Source organism: Eurosta solidaginis, chromosome 5 (genome assembly GCF_040869045.1).
Source record: "Eurosta solidaginis isolate ZX-2024a chromosome 5, ASM4086904v1, whole genome shotgun sequence".
Classification (NCBI taxonomy): domain Eukaryota; kingdom Metazoa; phylum Arthropoda; class Insecta; order Diptera; family Tephritidae; genus Eurosta; species Eurosta solidaginis.
Window position 1 is genome coordinate 10,725,460 of NC_090323.1, and position 19,061 is coordinate 10,744,520.

Sequence of the window (19,061 nt, forward strand, 5' to 3'; positions counted from 1 at the left end):
TGAACGTACTACCATTGGCTATAAATTAATATAGTATATACCATTTTATTTCTTCCATGGAGCATTGGTAATTTTTGTACAGCAACGAACAGAAAAATAGCAGTGAAAATATTTAAAAATTTCGTCCATTTAACTCTTCTTTTTCATATTTTCGATATTTTAGCAAACAACTTCTGTGAATTTTGTAACTGAAACTATGCAAACCAATTCCAAAAACTACAAGAAAAAAATGTTTGTAATTCCAAAAAATTTTTCGAAAAAGTTGGAAAATTCAATAAAATTCTCCGAAAACTTCGAGTTATTTATCTGAGTGTTTCACTTTTTTTCCATAAAAAAAAATATTTCACATAAAAAATATCGAAAAAAAATATCGAAAAAACGAAATTGATTGACGAAATTTGATAAAAATTGCCACTGATATTTTTATGTTCGCTGCTGTGTATTGCTTTTGTATTTTCAATGCAAAAAATCTAAGTCCTGTGGGGTTATTATCCCTTGATTCAAGGGGTTTATTTTCCATTTTCTTCACAAAAAGAAAAAAAAAAAATACACCAAATTAAGAAATATGGGACTGTTTTTGGTAGACTAGACCGTTCATCACTTCTTGAGAGGTTATATATGTTAGGTTCCCACATGAACCTTTTGTTTTAAACGGTATTATTTAGCTTGACTTGACAGGCTGGCTGGTTGCTGGCTGGCACGAATTTTGTAATTGAAATTTAAGTAACTTCCCGATAAGCTACAATCTACAAGAAATTAGAATATAGTTCAGAATTTTGATAGTCATATATAAGACCAACTGAACCTTAATCAGGTTATGCTATGCCTCACATTTATAGAAACTTCACTCGCCCAGCGTTTTTATTTAATTGTCTGATCAACGTCCTAGATTGATGAGGAGTGTGATGACTAATACCTAGGACCTACCTAATTATTTTCTAGCTTTTAGTATTATTATTACTTCATGTAAGTATTGTTTTCAATTAAACTATTTAACTTAATTTTTTTTTTAATTATTTTATTTTGAAATATGTTTCCCATGTAAATTTTAAGGTCTATTGGTCCGATAAAAGCCCTGTTTTAGAAACAAAAATTAGAAAATTACTCTAAAAATAGCTTTTTGGAGTTCTAATGTATTTCCTATTCCAAAATATTTTTCAAAAAACCCCTCTCAGCATTTGTTTCAAAAACTCCCTACTTCCGAACTCGGTTGTAGAATGTCCTATCTGGAAATTCTGTTGTAAAACGGCCTGCCTGAGAATTTTTTTTAAATAACTTTTTCAAGCAAATATTAAGATGTATCTGTCTGATAGAAACATATTTTTAGAAGCAAAATAAGAAACTTGCAGAGAAATTTTTAAAGTTCACTTAAGAAAACGCACCTAGATGGAACTGTTTTTAGTTCTAATTTAACTGGCTGGCGACGGATCAACGAGGACATCAGAAGTTTACAATCGGCTCTTGTCAGGGTGATGCGTTTTCCTTGTCAGTTTCTTGTTTCAGTTACGGTCGTGGTTAACGTTAATTTTCGGGTTGGGTGCGGTTTCGCTCCAGTTTCTGGTCCGCTAATGGCTTCAACCTTGGTTACGGTCTTGGTTCCGGTAACGACTACGACTTTTATTAAGGACTCAGTTTAAGTATTGATTAAGGCTGTCATTAAGATTCGATATTTGCCCGTTTCTGTTCCGGTTTTGAGCTCTGGCTTTAGTTTCGGTTCTGGCTTGGATACTGGTTTCTATCGGTTTTTGGCTTTGGATTCATTTCGGGGGTCGGCTCCGGTTTCGGACTCGATTTCTCACTTTTCCTTATCAATCCTTTCCTTTCTTTAATTTCTCTCTTTTTCCCTATCATTCATGCTCATCTCCCTTTTCCTAATTCCTTTCCTGGAATGCATATCCTTCAATTTTAGTTTCATCCTTTTCCTTTCCGTTCTTTTCTTTTTAAAATACAAATTAAATTAAAGAAAAAAATAAAAAATAAAATATAAAATCAAATAAAATAAAATAAAATAAAACAAAATAATGTATAATAAAATGAAAAAAAAAAAAAAATTAATAAAACTAATATAAAATAAAATGAAATAAAACGAAAAAATAAATAATGAAATGAAATAAAATAAAATAAAATAAAACAAAATAAAATAATATATAATACAATAAAAAAAATTCAAAATATAATAAAATAAAATAATATATAAAATAAAATAAAATAAAAAAATAAATTATGAAATCAAATAAAATAAAATAAAACAACATAGAACACATCCATCGGCGTTTTCTTTTCTTTACTTTTTATCCTGTCCTTTCCTTGCGGTAACCGAAATCATCATCATCCACGTCATCATAATTATGCTGCTATTTCTTCCACCCCTTTCTTTTTTCATCTTCCTTTTCTTTCCTCTTTTCACTTTCTCCGTTAGTTATTGTTCGATTTTGTTTTTTCTTTGAGCTGATTAAATCAGGCTAACTATAACATCGGGTGACATTTCCAAACCTTTGCGCACCTAGAGCTCCTAAACGCTTTCTGTGTTGAGTACTTCCTGTGCAATAAACTGTCCAAATTCATAAATGGAACTAACGTCTACAATATGACACTGCGTTTTATAGTTGAGCCCCTACTTTTTTACACAAAAATAACTTTTTCTATATTGTGAATCATTACTAATAACATATTTTTTTCTTTCTTCCCCAATATCCTGTCATCTATCTATCTTCCCTTTTACTTTTTTCTATGCATCTTTACAGAGGAGGTTCCCATGCTGCCGAACAAGCGGCCATTGGCCTTAATTTGAGCGCATTCTCACAACACTTGAATAGCAACAACAACAGCAAATCTGCATTGAAACTCAGCGCACTGCATTCATCATTCAACGAAAGTGCACTAAATTTGTCGAAATGTTCACCGGGCTTGAATATGAGCCACGAAGATTATTATTATTATGTGAAGCCAGAATTGGATATGGCAGCAGCAGCGGCAGCGCATGCTGGCAGCAATGGCATAGGTGGTGGTGGTGTACACGGTGTTGGACACCCCGCTATGCCGCCGCATCCATTGCCAGCACATCAGTCACAACAGCCACATCAGCAACAACTACAACAGCAACACTTACAAAACGCCTCTGCGCACGATAGTCGCGTTTCATCGACGCGCAACGACAGCAACACACAAAACAGCACAACATTCGATGACCTCGATGCATCTTCAGTGCGTAGCGGTGACGAGACTTCTGTACGTAATGCAGACATGAGCAATCAGGGTTCCGATGAAGTTGAAGAATTAGAAGCTATAGATGCTGACTTTCCCTATCCACTTATTCTCGATGCAAATTCGCCACGTTCATTGAGCGCAGCAGGCGGTAATTCGGTTGGTGGTGGTTCGAAACGCAAAAGACGTGACCTCAATGGCGACGCAATTGATGGTAATGTTGCCAATGAGGACGAGGATGAGTATGAAGGTCAAATGATGCAACAACATCGTCATTTGCGACAACAGAATGGTGGTAGTATAAACGTAGGAGGAGGCGGTGGTGGTAGTGGTGGTGGCGGCAATGGAAGTTTAGGCGGTATGGGAGGCTGCATGCTGGACATGCCACAACCACAGACGGTACGTGAAGTGTTGAACTCAAAATTTTGTGGTTTCATTTCGGCTAAACTGAATAGTATGGAAGATACGGAAGCAGATAATTTGATGAATAAAATACTCATGTTGTTGGTGCAATCACAAACACAAACGCAGCCACAGGGGAGTGAGTGTAAATAGCGCTTTGAGTGGGTGACAAATGCGGATGAATGGAGTTAGCGTGATGGAATGTATATAACTAATGAACTGCATGAACTGAAGTGTGGGTTGATGCGGACTTGTAAATAGTTTTTCAAAAAATTTTCTTTCTTAGTACACAAATTTTATAATTCTAATGTACCTACAAAGCATTTATATAATCACATTTTATTTGAAATCATTTTCTGTGGTTTATTTATTAAGTGGTTTATTTTAAGTTTTTTTGTAAGTTTCTAATTTTGGGAAAAACTTTACAACAACTAAGGCATGACGTGGCTGAATGCGTTTGTAACACTTCGACCATCGTAGGAGTGCGGGTTCAAATCCCACTCCCGGGAGAAAAGGCTTTGAAGAGATTTATAAGGTATAATCGAAACAGCTGTCGCCTTGTCCGTCCTGATGTCACGTTGTTTAAATTTTTCCCAAATAATTAAATAAATTATAAAATTAAAAATTGTTTCAAATAAATGTTTTCATACAATTAAAGAAATACGGGCAATCCCCGATTAAATCATACAAAGTAAAATAAATAAAGTAAAAATATAAAAAAAAATTGAAATAAAACAAAACTAAATGAAAAACTATAAATAAATAAACTAAACAAAAAATTAAGAGAAATCGAGTTCAAGGCCTTAAAAATAGTTTTTTGTCATTATTGTAATTACGATTGAAATATTGTCTTAAATTAGAATAGAAGAAAAAAGTTTAAGAGAACTCCACTATTCTAACTATTCGGTTAATACGGCATTGATACGTTTATCTTTTTGTTTCTATTTCTATTCCGTTTCTTGGCAATCAATTTTGCAGTGAAGCAAAATCTGTCGAAGAAAGAGTGGCAGTTGGCTTGTTTTATGGCCATTTTTATTGTAAATTTTGTACCCCGTAAAAAATTAAATAAATACTTGACGCGATTTACCTCCGAGGATATTTAGGCCGAGCTTCCCTTTCAATTTGCGTCGTGCTCCTTTTTTTCAATTTATCCTACAAATATACGCGAGGAACCTTTATGTTTTATGCCAACTCCGAAAAGCATCTACAAGGCAGATGAATCTTCAATGGGAAGCTTCTCATGGCAGAAAGACACATGGAGTGTTTGCCAACACACTTCCGAGGGGCGACCCCCTCTAATAAAAAAACTTGATTTGTAAATCTTTGATGTTACTTTGCCCGGGAGTAGGACTCAGGATCCTCGTCGGCCGTGCTCAGGGATATTCAAACTATTTTGTTGTTTACTCGGCCTATTAATTTGTAAGATCATGGATTGGAATCGAACTCAAAAAATTAAAAGCTATATAAAAAATTGAAGATATGGTACAGGAAACAAGAAAAAAGCTTGAAAAATAGTTAATACAATTTTTTTTAAAGAAAACAAATTAAAATAAAATAAAAAAAGTAAAAAAAAAAAAAATATTAAAATATCAAACAATTAATTAGCAAGTTACCAATAACTTGAATAAAGAAAAAAAATAATATAATTAAAGGGAAAACCAAATACGTATACAAAGTAAAAAAAAATATCACCTCCAACTACAATTATAATTATTTAGTATTATTTCTTTTTGGGAAATACATATATACATTCATATTTTAAAGAAAATTAGAAAGAAACATTAATGAAATTAGCGAAGAAAGACTCTTGCTCGATTATTATTATTTAGTGGTTGTAAAATACTTGCCATATTTATATAAAACAAAACAAAAGACCAAAACTAATTTTATTGCACAAAATATTTTTCTTACTAACTATACATATGTACACCTACAAAAACAAAATTAATTTTGTATGTACCAAAAAACAGCGCTTGCCGCCAAAGAGAGAGACTTCAAAAAACTGTAAATTGCAACGTATTTGTTGTTGTAATTATTTATTTGCAAATATTGAGGTTTTTAGTGCCCATAATACCAAATATGTGTTATACCAAAATTATAATAAACAGATAAAATATATTTTATAAACAATAAATTTATTATAATATGTAGTTATAAAAAGAAAGAAATTTCAAATTTTTAATATTAAAATTGTATTGAATTTTTTTGTCGTTTAAATTATAAACACACGTTTGGTTTAGCTTCTCAGCTACGATTATTTTCATTGTTAGTGTTAAGTTGTTGATATTGTCCATACATATATATAAAAACATATCGTACATAGAGTCAAAATTAAACAAAAAAGAAAAAAATCCGTTAATTGATGCCAAGTTGTTTGCCATTTAATTTTAAGGTTATGTTTGCACGACTAAACATTACATGGTTACTTATTAAGTTACGCGTCGTAACCATAGAAACGTCGTAAATTGAACAATTTGTCGTATATGTCTTCTAGGTTTGCTCGATTACCGAGCTTTACGTGGCATTTACAAATTTGAATGAGTTTAGGGAACAAGTTTTTAGGTTAAGTTAACAAAAGTATACATGAAAAAATTTAAATTAGGTTTTACAAACCATATTTACTTTTAAGACATTTTTTCAGTTTTTTCAGTTAAGTTAAATAGTATTGCATACTCAATCGTAGATACATTTTATATAAGAAATGAATTGTTAAAGAATGAAATTATATAACTGAACCGTTAAGTTCGCTTTATTTTTCATGTGTAAGATGTACGTATTTTTATTATTTAATCCCAGTAATAAAAATCTTAGTAATATTGAATAAAATGTTTATTCATACCATTAATGAACATTTATAGTGTCTTTTTCATGTTTAGTAGAATTTTTTGAACAAAACAGCTGATCTACTAAGCCGATTTCTTTAATTCAAATCTTAAAATGACTTATAACTGCTAAAGAGTGTCATTGGAGTATTTTTGAATTCTATTTATAGCAAATATTTTTAATTAAAAAGTGCATTTCTTATTATAGTGTGCCTCCTTAGACTGTTTGCCATACAAGCCTTCATGATTGGAGAAAATCAACAAACAACATATTGTTCTCCAATCGCCCCTCTTTTATGCTCAGCTGGCACAGTACAAATTTTGTAATCTTCGGCTAGAAGAAAGAGAAGATGCCTTAAATACCCTAGGTATTGACGATCTTGCTATAAACTGTATAGACATGCGTTCTAGAATGATAAGCTCCATGATGAAAGAGGTCATTGATGAGGTGGAGGACATTGAAGAACAAGAAGATATCTTGGTTACACGCTTAGCATTATACAATATTTTCCGTTAAGAAATGGTGGCCTATGCGAATGACGTTATAGTACTGGTATCCAGTCTGTGCTACGAATTGTTTACTGAACAATGCAAGGCTCACCAAAGAAGCTAACTAGTTGGGCGGCAATTGCAGGACTTATTTTAATTTTTCAAAGACAGTATTTTGACTCTTCATCACTAGAATGAGAGTTTCAAGCTTTAACTCACCTTTAATATTTCCGAAAGTGATGTACAACGTATTTATTCAACCGATCCTACCATATGCAGCTCGGGTGGGGTGAAGGGCAGTCGAGACGAACTATGACCTGCCTCTGTGATGGGACTACAGTGGCGATAAGATTATGCCCTCCATTAAAACGTGATATACAATACGCCACCGTTCCATCTTTTTATCAATGATACCTCAAGGTGCTCTTAGGATTCGGATGTTGAACAACTGGAAAGAATGTATGAACATACGGGCCGAAACATATCGCACACTAACTACAAAAGAGTCACAACTTGAAAAAATGTAAATGTTCAAGAGAGAAGAAAAACGGTTTATGTGAAAATATCTGTAATGTTATACTGAAATCCAGTTTTACAAAGAAGGATACCTTCATTATAAAATTAATTGACGAAGTTTTGTTGTAATTATTTGTTTACGGACAAAATATATAGCAATTTTGAATTATGACTATTTCTAAGTAAACTTACTACTTTTACATTCACAATTATTTCATCAAAAAAGGCATATTTCACAATAATACAAGCAACTTTACTCACCATTTACGTATAAAAACACACAATTTTAATTAATACACAACAAAGTTAAAAGTTTTTTGCAACAAGATAGTCAGCATTTCAAATAATACACTTTATGCGTAAAAAACTGTTCACTTGTTCTTAAGCACATTGACACAACTAAAAATAGTACTCTTTAGTTGATAGAGCGCAAGCGATGCAATCAACACCAAAATTGGCATAACGGTAATTTTCCAGTTAAAGAAGAAAATAATGACAACGAAATTTAAGGGGCAGTTAGAGATGTGTACTGTGAATTGGTTTATGGAAAAAAACCGATTTGGAAAAATTTGAAGTTGTGACTCTTTTGTAGTTAGTGTGCGATATAGTGTCGAAGGTTAATTATTCCCTCATTACAACAAAGCCTGCTTACATATGTTCTAAAGCAGTATTCGATACAATCTATAGCATCAACATCCAAAATGTCAAAGGATGTTTTACTGACGATCTTCGTAGCATCTTTCAGTCTTCTAAAAATATTTTGCATTGGCTAATTCACGAGCTGTGGTATTAAAATGGCACATCAGCGATACTTGAAGACAATGAGGACTCATCATACCAAACTACGAACAAGCCAGCCCATCACATAGAAGTACTGAAAGATGCAGGAGCTGAGGACCTGGGGGCCTATAGTGGCTTACGATGAAAACCACAATTCAATCACTAAATTGAAATATTTGTTGTTGTAAATGATTACAGGACGCGTTGCCCTGACTTGAAAGTATACATTATTGAATTTGCGATTTTTATTTCCATATAGAAAAAATACAAATGAGTCATTAAGTCGAATTAGCTAAGCAGTTAAGAGTCAATCGAGGGTACATGGTTGAGTTATTTTGCGATATTCGGAATTGAACTTAAATACATGAGCTAAATACGTTCTTAAAAATGAGAATAACTCTTGCTATGTCAGAAGAACAAATAAAATCCACACATCATCTGAAGCCAGCTAAAGAAATATCCCCTGATCAATTGGATATCAATTCGAAAAAAAAAAAAAACATTCCGCAAATCTTTATGGCACGCATGCCAAACGGTCAACCAACCGTAATAGCTATTTAATAAAAAAAAAGGTTTTAAACGCCTCTAAAACTACCGTTTGAGGTAATAATAATCACACCTGTACAATATCAAGCAAAACACACGAAACCACAAATTATTTCTGGTCATTGATTTATTTAAGTTATAGGACGAACATTTGTGCTAATGAATAGCGTAACAAAAAGAAACCAAATGGTAGCCAGATGGGGCGCGCGCAGCATTTATTTCAGGTATGTAGGTAGATAGGCAAGCAATTAAAACGCACATACCAAAACCCAAGCGATACCGCACACAAGATGAAGAAGATGTTCATCTCAATCGATCGACAGCTACACAGCATGCCAGAGTACAAACAGACAGATCTATAACGCCTGCGTCAAAAATAGAAAAGAAACCAGGTCTTAAGGGACCGAAGTTGAGTTGGCAGTAAAAAGAAGCGCTGCATACGCCTTCACGAAGAAAACTAAACAATGCAGCATAATGAATTGCTGTGTGCGTGCGGCAGAAGGATGTGCGCTTGTGCGTGTGTGCATGCAGGAAATGGTATAGCACGGCATGAAGAAGGAAGACGTGTGCAGCTCTACTGGCTTTTGTTTAGCCGCTTGGCCGACATCAACAACAAGGGAGCAAATGTTGATGTGAGAAAACAAACTGTGGTAAAAATAAATTTTACACAGAGGAACAACAAAAAATGTGTTAGCTCAGCGATTGTGCTTGAGTTGCGGTCTGTATTGGAAATATGGCCGTTGAGTTAAAACGTAGAATGAGTGATATTAATCCAGTTGCGTCACGGGATCTATTTAAACTTGAGTTTTCTTGGCCTACTGGCCATTTTAGAGTGTGTCCTTATTTCAAAACATTTATCGTACTGGCCATTTAGAGTGTGTCCTTATTTCAAAACATTTATCGATTTTGATAAATTTTAGAAAATATATCGATATTTTTCGTTTTATCGATAACATAATTTCAACTTATTTCGTTTATATGATTCGGCCTGTAATGAGTTGCTAAAAACCTTCATATAATTTTCAGAATGTAATCTGGAACATTCCCGCGAGAACTCCGATGTCTCTTTTGATTTCCAAACAACCTTGCTTACCATTTTAGACTTTAATCGATTTTTCAAATGATTATCGATATTTGGAGATTATTTTATTCTAAAACACTTTTGAGTGATTTTCTGTAGTAAATGCATTTCTAAGAACCAATTAAAGGATCAAACCCAGTTTGAAAAAACTTATGATTCATAATTTGAACAGAGTCCTACTACGACTCATGGAGGCGGAGGGCCATACGTTGATTGCCTACGCTAATGATGTTTGTGTTATTATGCAGGGAAAATTCCCTTACACCCTTTGCAATCTAATGGGGTCGCTACCATTAACAATATGTAACGGGGTCAGATGTCTGGAATTCGGGGTTAACCCGGTAAAAACTGACTGGTAATCTTCCCAAAAACGGACAAGACGCCGAATCTTACGACAGCCAAGGTAAGCAAGAAAAGCCTGGCTTTCAGCGATAAGGTCAGGCATCTGGGAATAATTCCTGGTATAAAGATACGCTGGGCTTACAATATAGCAGATCGACTAAAGCAATTGGTGGAGTTTCTCCCAAAGTAGTACACTCGACAATTCTATAATGTTCTAGTTTGGGGGCGATATCTACGAAGGCACCGAACCTCAAGTGCGTACAAAAATTTCAGAGGAATTCGGAACTCTGCATTAGGAGCACTCTTGTCACCACTGGTTTGGGGGCGATATCTACGAAGGTACCGAACCTCAAGTGCGTACAAAAAGTTCAGAGGAATTCGGAACTCTGCATTAGGAGCACTCTTGTCACCACTTCGGCGGAGGCACTCAACACTATCCTGCACCTACCATTACTGGATTTGGAGCTGAAGGAAATAGCCGTTATCCTACGAATAAGAGAAATGGGCAGTTGAAAAACTGGAGAAAGTACACATGCTACGATTTTGAGCACCAATACACGGGTTTCAATACCAGTATTCACTGACTATTGCACTTCCCTGTGGGTGGTGTATAAGTAGAAGGAGGTTGACTGGTGTAGTTCAAACATCTTTAATTGATCTTGTGAATATATCTAAGATTGAAATCGGGCCGATAGTTAAATTTTTTTACTCCACGAAGTGGTTCGATTCAAACAGCTGGCACAGCAAAGGCTATTTACCGTTTAGGGCATCACAATGAGCACATTGGTGGCCAAGTGTCGGTCTGGGATGCAACTTTTCTGCCTAGTCCATTTAACCTAACCTATCATACCGACCTTTAACAATTTTGCAGTTTTTAATTGATGCCCCTAACGAGTTTCCTTAAATTCAGATATATAAAGATGCGTTTCCAATTGCCGATATTTTCAACGACTTACTTCAACTCCCTGACATGGAATACTCAGTCAAAAAGGGGTCACTCAGAAGAAAATGTAAAGCTCCTTTAAGCAAATTTTTTCAAAAATCTAATAAACATGCTACTACCAAAACAAGCGCCACCTTTTTGCGACCAATACACATTCTACGCCAAAGTGTCGGCGCAAACACGTGCAGTAGTTTGGTTGCTTGTATTCCCTCTTTCCCCTTACTTAAACCACGCAGTCGTTGGAATTGTTTGACTGAACAAACGCGATATCGCACAAAAAAGGTTAATGACTGAAGCCACAAAAGAATTTAACAGCAATCTCTAAAAGTTGTAGTATAAATAGCCACGTCGCAAGCGCGCAGATACTGAGCAACCACCAAAATCAACACAGAATCGTCCATACTTTCACACACCACCAACTACTTCCAGAGCTCTGTCAACAGCCACCAGCATCCGTGCGGCAGCTCAATGCTTTGGGCTAAAACTACCCTTAAACGTAACATAAAGAGTCGTCGCAGCAATCTGCACTTTACATCTGAGATTGCGCACAATCAGAACTTTGTGCGTGGAGCGACGTTGTTTGCTGTTTTAGCTGTATTTTATCCTCTTTGATTTGAGTTTGATTCAGTCCTACCTAATGCTGGCAACAGGAAATCAGGGTAGCAAATATATTTTTGGTTGCTTGGCCGTTATTGAGGCATTGTGTTCTTAAAAGCAGAGGGGGAGATGCTTACAAAATGGTAAACCAAGACAACAACCTAGTTTTATTGCCAGCTTGTCTATTCAAAATTAATTGTTGATGTTTGTATAAAAATTAAGGCATAAACAACAACAATGCTTTACCTTCTTTGATTGTACTTTTGTTTGGCTTTGAATATACATTTGTCAAATTTCTGCGTATTTTAACCAGTTAAAGTAATTCTAAAATCGTTTGCCTGGGGTTCAACGACTTTCCTTTCAGTTTATATTAACGATGTTTGGCTGAAAACAACTCCTTGGGTGCAAGATATATGACGCATTCTGATGAAGATGCTGACTATTGTATTCCATTACAGCCGCTTTTTGATTCAAGCAATCAATGATTAACCAGATGGCACAATAGCCTTTCAGACCACTTTGAACAAAATAATTGTCTCAACATTTATTTAAAGGTCTTCTTTTAAAAGGCTAAAGTATTAGAGGTTTGGTCTTCCGAGTAAAGATTCTCACAAGCAGAAATCCGTAGATTGATATGTGGAGCACAAGAAGATTACCAATTTAAGGAACGGCTAAGCTAAGGGTCAAAGAAAACTGAAGTGTCACATCTCTGATCGAGTTCACCACTTTAATACGAAAACCTTTCTTAGGAAAAATAATTTTTTAGTTTGCATCGATAACTGTCATAGGACAGACGAAGTCCGTTGTGGATACTGGGGGAGTTAACATTGAGAACAAGATATAAAAAGGACGTGTGGCACTCGAGGACTGCCGCGGTAGAGCTATTGCATATTATCAACTTGTGCAATTATAATATTTATGTAACATTTTGTTTTCTTTGATATTGTAACGAATTTTCTTGCAAATCCTCTTATTTGCAATCCTCTGCTAAGTTCGAATCACTTAACTGTTGAATAAATAACTCCAATATTGAATAATAGAAAAATGGCCTTTATTAAAGTACTTCACAATAACACTTATGTATACTTTGCTACTCGCTGGCTTAATAACCAAACTGATTGATAACTCAAATGAAACTCTACTATTGGCCGCCAGATCGCGTGCTTAATCAAACTGATTGATAGCTCAACTCAAACTGAATTACAGCGCCTCTACATCTGTTGCCTTTTATACCCTTTGGTTTCCTCGTTCGCATTTTTCCAGAATGTACTAGCATTGTCCATGAGCTCTCAAACTTCTCAGCTATAACTAAAATTGCACAATTTTATACATCTTTTAGGCGCTTCCAGAATCTACTAGTCCAGTAGCTCTCAAACTTCTCAGATATATGCATGTGTTTGCGCATTGACTCTCCGCTGCTCGTATTCGTACATGGTACATATGTGTAGACGCAATTATTTATTCGTTTATGTAGATACATAAAGATTGAATTATTGATGTGAATGTTTGTAGTTTACAGTCTCTCGCGCGCACATAGGCGTATAAGTAAATGCATCTGTGTGTGACATCTCTCTGGGCTGCCTTATATATGTGTATACTTGATTTGATTATTAACGTAAATACTGCTTGGCAAGGCCTTAGCATCGCCTTAGTGATGGGATAACTTAGTGATGCTAATATCCGTGACAATATTAATTCAAGTTTTGTCTTTGATATTAATTCAAGTTAACCTTTTTAAGCGTGGTGACCTATAAGAAAACAAATTTTTTACTTTTATTGAATGATAATGAAAAGTTAATATTTCACTTACACTTTAACTTTAACTTTATTTTTAACTTTAACCTTAACTTTAACTTTAACTTTGTCTTTAACTTTAACTTTAACCTTAACTTTAACTTTAATTTTAACTTTGACTTTAACTTTAACTTTCATTTTAACTTTAACATTCACTTTAACTTTAACTTTAACTTTAACCTTAACTTTAACTTTAACTTTCACTTTAACATTAACTTTAACTTTATTTTTAACTTTAACTTTAACTTTCGCTTTAACTTTAACATTCACTTTAACTTTAACTTTAACTTTAGCTTTAACTTTAACTTTAGCTTTAACTTTAACTTTAACTTTAACTTCACCTTTAATTTCAACTTTAACTTTAACTTTAACCTTAACTTTTACTTTAACTTTCACTTTAACTTTAACTTTGTTTTTAACTTTAACTTTCGCTTTAACTTTAACATTCACTTTAACTTTAACTTCAACTTTATGATCCGGGGTGGGCGTGAGCTTAGCACCTGCTAACAAGCCAACCTAATATAAACGCACGCAAATCATTTTCTGTCAAAAATGTCTCATGCACATACAACTTGTATGAGAGCAACTCAAATTGAATTTGCTGCGTGAAAACCTAACTCGATTTCCAATTTTTGTTCTGCGTGACATTTAGATTTGACGTTTGCACACATGCTTTACATTGTCGCAACGCATGCTTATTTGGGTTATGGCAAAAAACGCCGGTTGTTTGCGTGCGCTAAAAAAACGCAGTGCGGTTTTATTAGGTTGGCTTGTAAGCGACCATATATGGATACGATAAGCGATAGCACAATGGCTACTTCGTGAAAATCAACGACAGCTCTTTTAGTCACTGATGACATGATATGAAACTTCTCGCTCTCTGAGAGCGCGTGAAAATGTGCATTTTTTATAATATTGGCCATAGATACCATCATGCTCAAAATCAAATTTGGGCATTTCAGAATAACTTTGGGGTATTTTACATGGTAAAGGTTTAATTTATAATTTTCACCGAAAACTTACTCAAGATTGTCAAACGGGATATCAAAAAACTCGAATTTTTGTCAGGATTACAAATCCGAAGAAAAAATACCTATTTTTCACCAGTGGAAAATTTATCAGTGACAACACCTTTCATCGAAGGGCTGCACACGAAACGGGTTTTGATAGCAGCTTTCGATTGGAGAAAAAGTCAGCTTCTTAGTCTTCGCATTGATGTAAATGGATGCATAAAGGCCAGGTTTTTGTGGAGCGTTGCAACATTCCACTTTTGACAGCTGAGATAAATTGTAGGTATACGTATAGGTTAACGCAACATGTATAATTAACAGCCTTTTGCGGACGACAACGCAGATACTTCACCAAGTGATCTAATTTCGTAATTTCTTATATACTTTTTGCGTTTTTTATTGTATGTGGATATAAATATGTATGTACATAACCATTTTGGTCGCAACAAAGTGAAAAAGGGGCTAGCCGTTCATTGTTATCTTATGGCAGTGCCAGCGCAACAAAGCAAAGCAACGCAATCGAAATATATTATTTCATATTTTTTCACTTATCTACCACAAAATATTTCTACAAAACTTTGCCTTTTTTATAAATTTTAATAAGTTTTTATCACCTTACTTGCTGATTTTTTTGAAAATAATGAAACCGAACGGATTTCTTGGAGTTTTTTTTTTTGGGTAGTTTAGGCAACTCTATAGCCATCTGATGTTCTTGGAAACAAATGAACTTTTGTTTAAAATTGAATGAACTTCAAGACCCATTCTTGGAAACGAATGAACTTTTGTTTACAATCGAATGAACTTCAAGACCCATTCCTGGAAACGAATTGAGAGAGAATAAAAGTGACTAAAAGCACTGATGACCTGATATGAAACTTTTATTCTCTCTCAATTCGTTTCCAGGAATGGGTCTTGAAGTTCATTCGATTGTAAACAAAACTTCATTCGTTTCCAAGAATGGGTCTTGAAGTTCATTCGATTGTAAACAAAAGTTCATTTGATTCCAAGAACATCAGATGGCTATAGAGTTGCCTAAACTACCAAAAAAAAAAAAACTCCAAGAAATCGGTTCGGTTTCATTATTTGCAAAAAAATCAGCAAGGTGATAAAAATTTAATAAAATTTATAAGAAAGGCAAAGTTTTGTAGAAATATTTTGTGGTAGATAAGTGAAAAAATATGAAATAATATATTTCGATTGCGTTGCTTTGCTTTGTTGCGCTGGCACTGCCATAAGATAACAATGAACGGCTAGCCCCTTTTTCACTTTGTTGAGACCAAAATGGTTATGTATGTACATACATATTTATATCCACATACAATAAAAAACGCAAAAAATTTATAAGAAATTACGAAATTAGATCACTTGGTGAAATATCTGCGTTGTTGTCCGCAAAAGGCTGTTAATTATACATGTTGCGTTAACCTATACGTATACCTACAATTTATCTCAGCTGTCAAAAGTGCTATGTTGCAATCTCCACAAAAACCTGGCCTTTATGCATCCATTTACATCAATGCGAAGACTAAGAAGCTGACTTTTTCTCCAATCGAAAGCTGCTATCAAAACACGTTTCGTGTGCAGCCCTTCGATGAAAGGTGTTGTCACTGATAAATTTTCCATGGGTGAAAAACAGTTACTTTTTCTTCGGATTTGTAATCCTAACAAAAATTCGAGTTTTTTGATATCCTATTTGACAATCTGGAGTAAGGTTTCGGTGAAAATTATAAATTAAACCTTTAACATGTAAAATACCCCAAAGTTATTCTGAAATGCCCAAATTTGATTTTGAGCATGATGGTATCTATGGCCAATATTATAAAAAATGCACATTTTCACCAATGATGACATGATACGAAACATTCATTCTCTCTCAATTCGTTTCCAGGAATGGGTCTTAAAGTTCATTCAATTGTAAACATTGGTTCATTCGATTGTAAACAAACTTCATTCGTTTCCAAGAATGGGTCTTGAAGATCAGAGTTGCGTAAACTGCGCAAAAAAAATTCCAAGAAAATCGGTGCATTTCATTATTTTTCATTTCAAGTGTATTCAACTACATAAGCCGATCAAAAATTTGTAAAAAAGGTACAAGAAATAACAAAATTAAATGAGCTGTTATATTAACGCACGAAAAGAGATAAGTACATTTTATCTTAGCTATCAAAAAATTAAATTTCACGTGTTGTCACGGAAAATTTTTTAACGGGTAAAATAAGCTTTTTTTTGTATTTGTGATCCTGAAAAATTTCGAGTTTTTTGATATCCCATTTGACAATCTTGAGTAAGTTTTCGGTGAAAATCATAAATTAAACCTTTACCATGTAAAATACCCCAAAGTTATTCCGAAATGCCCAAATTTGATTTTGAGGATGATGGCATCTATGGTCAATGTTATAAAAAATGCACATTTTCACGCGCTCTCAGAGAGCGAGAAGTTTCATATCATGTCATCATTGCCAATGATGACTACGAAACTTTTATTCTCTCTCAATTTGTTTCCAGGAATGGGTCTTGAAGTTCATTCGATTGTAAACAAAAGTTCGTTCGTTTCCAAGAATGGGTCTTGAACATCAGATGGCTATAGAGTTGCCTAAAGTACCCAAAAAAAAAACTCCAAGAAATCTGTTCGGTTTCATTATTTTCAAAAAATCAGCAAGTAAGGTGATAAAAACTTCTTAAAATTTATAAAAAAGGTAAAGTTTTGTAGAAATATTTTGTGGTAGATAAGTGAAAAAATATGAAATAATATATTTCGATTGCGTTGCTTTGCTTTGTTGCGCTGGCACCGCCATAAGATAACAATGAACGGCTAGCCCCTTTTTCACTTTGATGCGACCAAAATGTTTATTTACATACATATGTATATCCACATACAATAAAAAACGCAAACAATTCATAAGAAATTACGAAATTAGATCACTTGGTGAAGTATCTGCGTTGTGGTCCGTAAAAGGCTGTTAATTATACATGTTGCGTTAACCTATGCGTATACCTACAATTTATCTCAGCTGTCAAAAGTGGAATGTTGCAACGCTCCACAAAAACCTGGCCTTTATGCATCCATTTACATCAATGCGAAGACTAAGAAGCTGACTTTTTCTCCAATCGAAAGCTGCTATCAAAACCCGTTTCATGTGCAGCCCTTCGATGAAAGGTGTTGTCACTGATAAATTTTCCACGGGTGAAAAATAGTTATTTTTCCTTCGGATTTGTAATCCTGACAAAAATTCGAGTTTTTTGATATCCCATTTGACAATCTTGAGTAACTTTTCAGTGAAAATTATAAATTAAACCTTTACCATGTAAAATACCCCAAAGTTATTCTGAAATGCCCAAATTTGATTTTGAGTATGATGGTATCTATGGCCAATATTATAAAAAATGCACATTTTCACGCACTCTCAGAGAGCGAGAAGTTTCATATCATGTCATCTGTGATTTTCACGCGCTCTCAGAGAGCGAGAAGTTTCATATCATGTCATCAGTGCTTTAAGTTTGATTTTGATGGTCGTACGGTTAGCAAGTGTCGCACGCGCGCTTAAAACACAGTTCCAAAGAGTGCGAGTGACACGTGTTCACCGTTCAAGCAAATAAATAATTGATTTTGCTTTCGTGCTCGCTACGCGTTCGTGTTTACTAACACATTCTCAATTTGGTAACCGTGTAAATGTAGTGGTGCCCACCGCTGTTTATGATAGAGATCCAATTTTATGTATTTGGCCTGTTGCTAACACCGAACCTTTTCGAACCTTTTCGAGCCTTTTCGGATCTTTTTTGACAAATATCCGTTACGGTTTTTTATTTAGTCGTCAAGCCCGCGATAAAATCTATGCAATAGTTTAAAAATTATCCCCAGTTCCTCGTCATACTAAAAAACTTGGTAACCGAATTTACCAACTGGAGTTGTTATCGAAAACCGAGTTTTCGTAACTTTTATTGGGTGTCGATATTTGCACTTCAGTACAAGTCAAGATAAACAATTTGAGAAGTTTACTCATTAGTGGAGGGCGATTGTGTGGAACGAAATGCTTGAAAGTATTCAGTAGCTTTGTCATTTTGGGCTGCATTGCTGCTCGTTTTTAAAGAGAGAGTGTGTGTGGCTGTAGGAACGACTGATTGTGATGTAGTGTTTCGATGAGGGATGTGATGAATACTTGCGACTCTAGTGAATGTAGCATTACAATGAGTATGAGTCTTTGGTCTCTGCTTGGGGGATTTATACTTATACTGATGCTGCTGTCAATCTGATTAGGCTGTCATTTAGCTTTGCGTGACCTCGCTTCTAGCGTTGGGCCAAACTCCTCTGAACAGTATTACCATGTCATTAGTCAAGTCAACGCTTTAATTACTGTTAAACATTGGTTCCTAATGTTTGATATCAACACATATTGAAGGTGCGAAGATACAGACTCATGAAGTCTCCTTCATTGAATGTGCTAAAACCTCATCACTTCACAGTTACCCGATTATGATTCATAAAAGTACAACAAATCTTCAGCCTACACTATATCTCCAATACCAATGCAGAGTCA

General features: G+C 34.6%; 1 protein-coding gene across 4 annotated transcripts in view; it reads left to right on the forward strand.

Moving 5' to 3' along the window:
- Mes2 (Mesoderm-expressed 2) overlaps positions 1-6,451 on the forward strand; it is a 29,358-nt gene extending 22,907 nt beyond the window's left edge. For all 4 annotated transcript variants that reach the window (XM_067791777.1, XM_067791780.1, XM_067791779.1 and 1 more), the window contains one exon: positions 2,745-6,451. In XM_067791777.1, coding sequence (XP_067647878.1) covers positions 2,745-3,759 — 1,015 coding nt within the window. In that variant the 3' untranslated portion in view covers positions 3,760-6,451. The remainder of the gene's footprint in view (positions 1-2,744) is intronic.
- Positions 6,452-19,061: the final 12,610 nt, after the last annotated feature.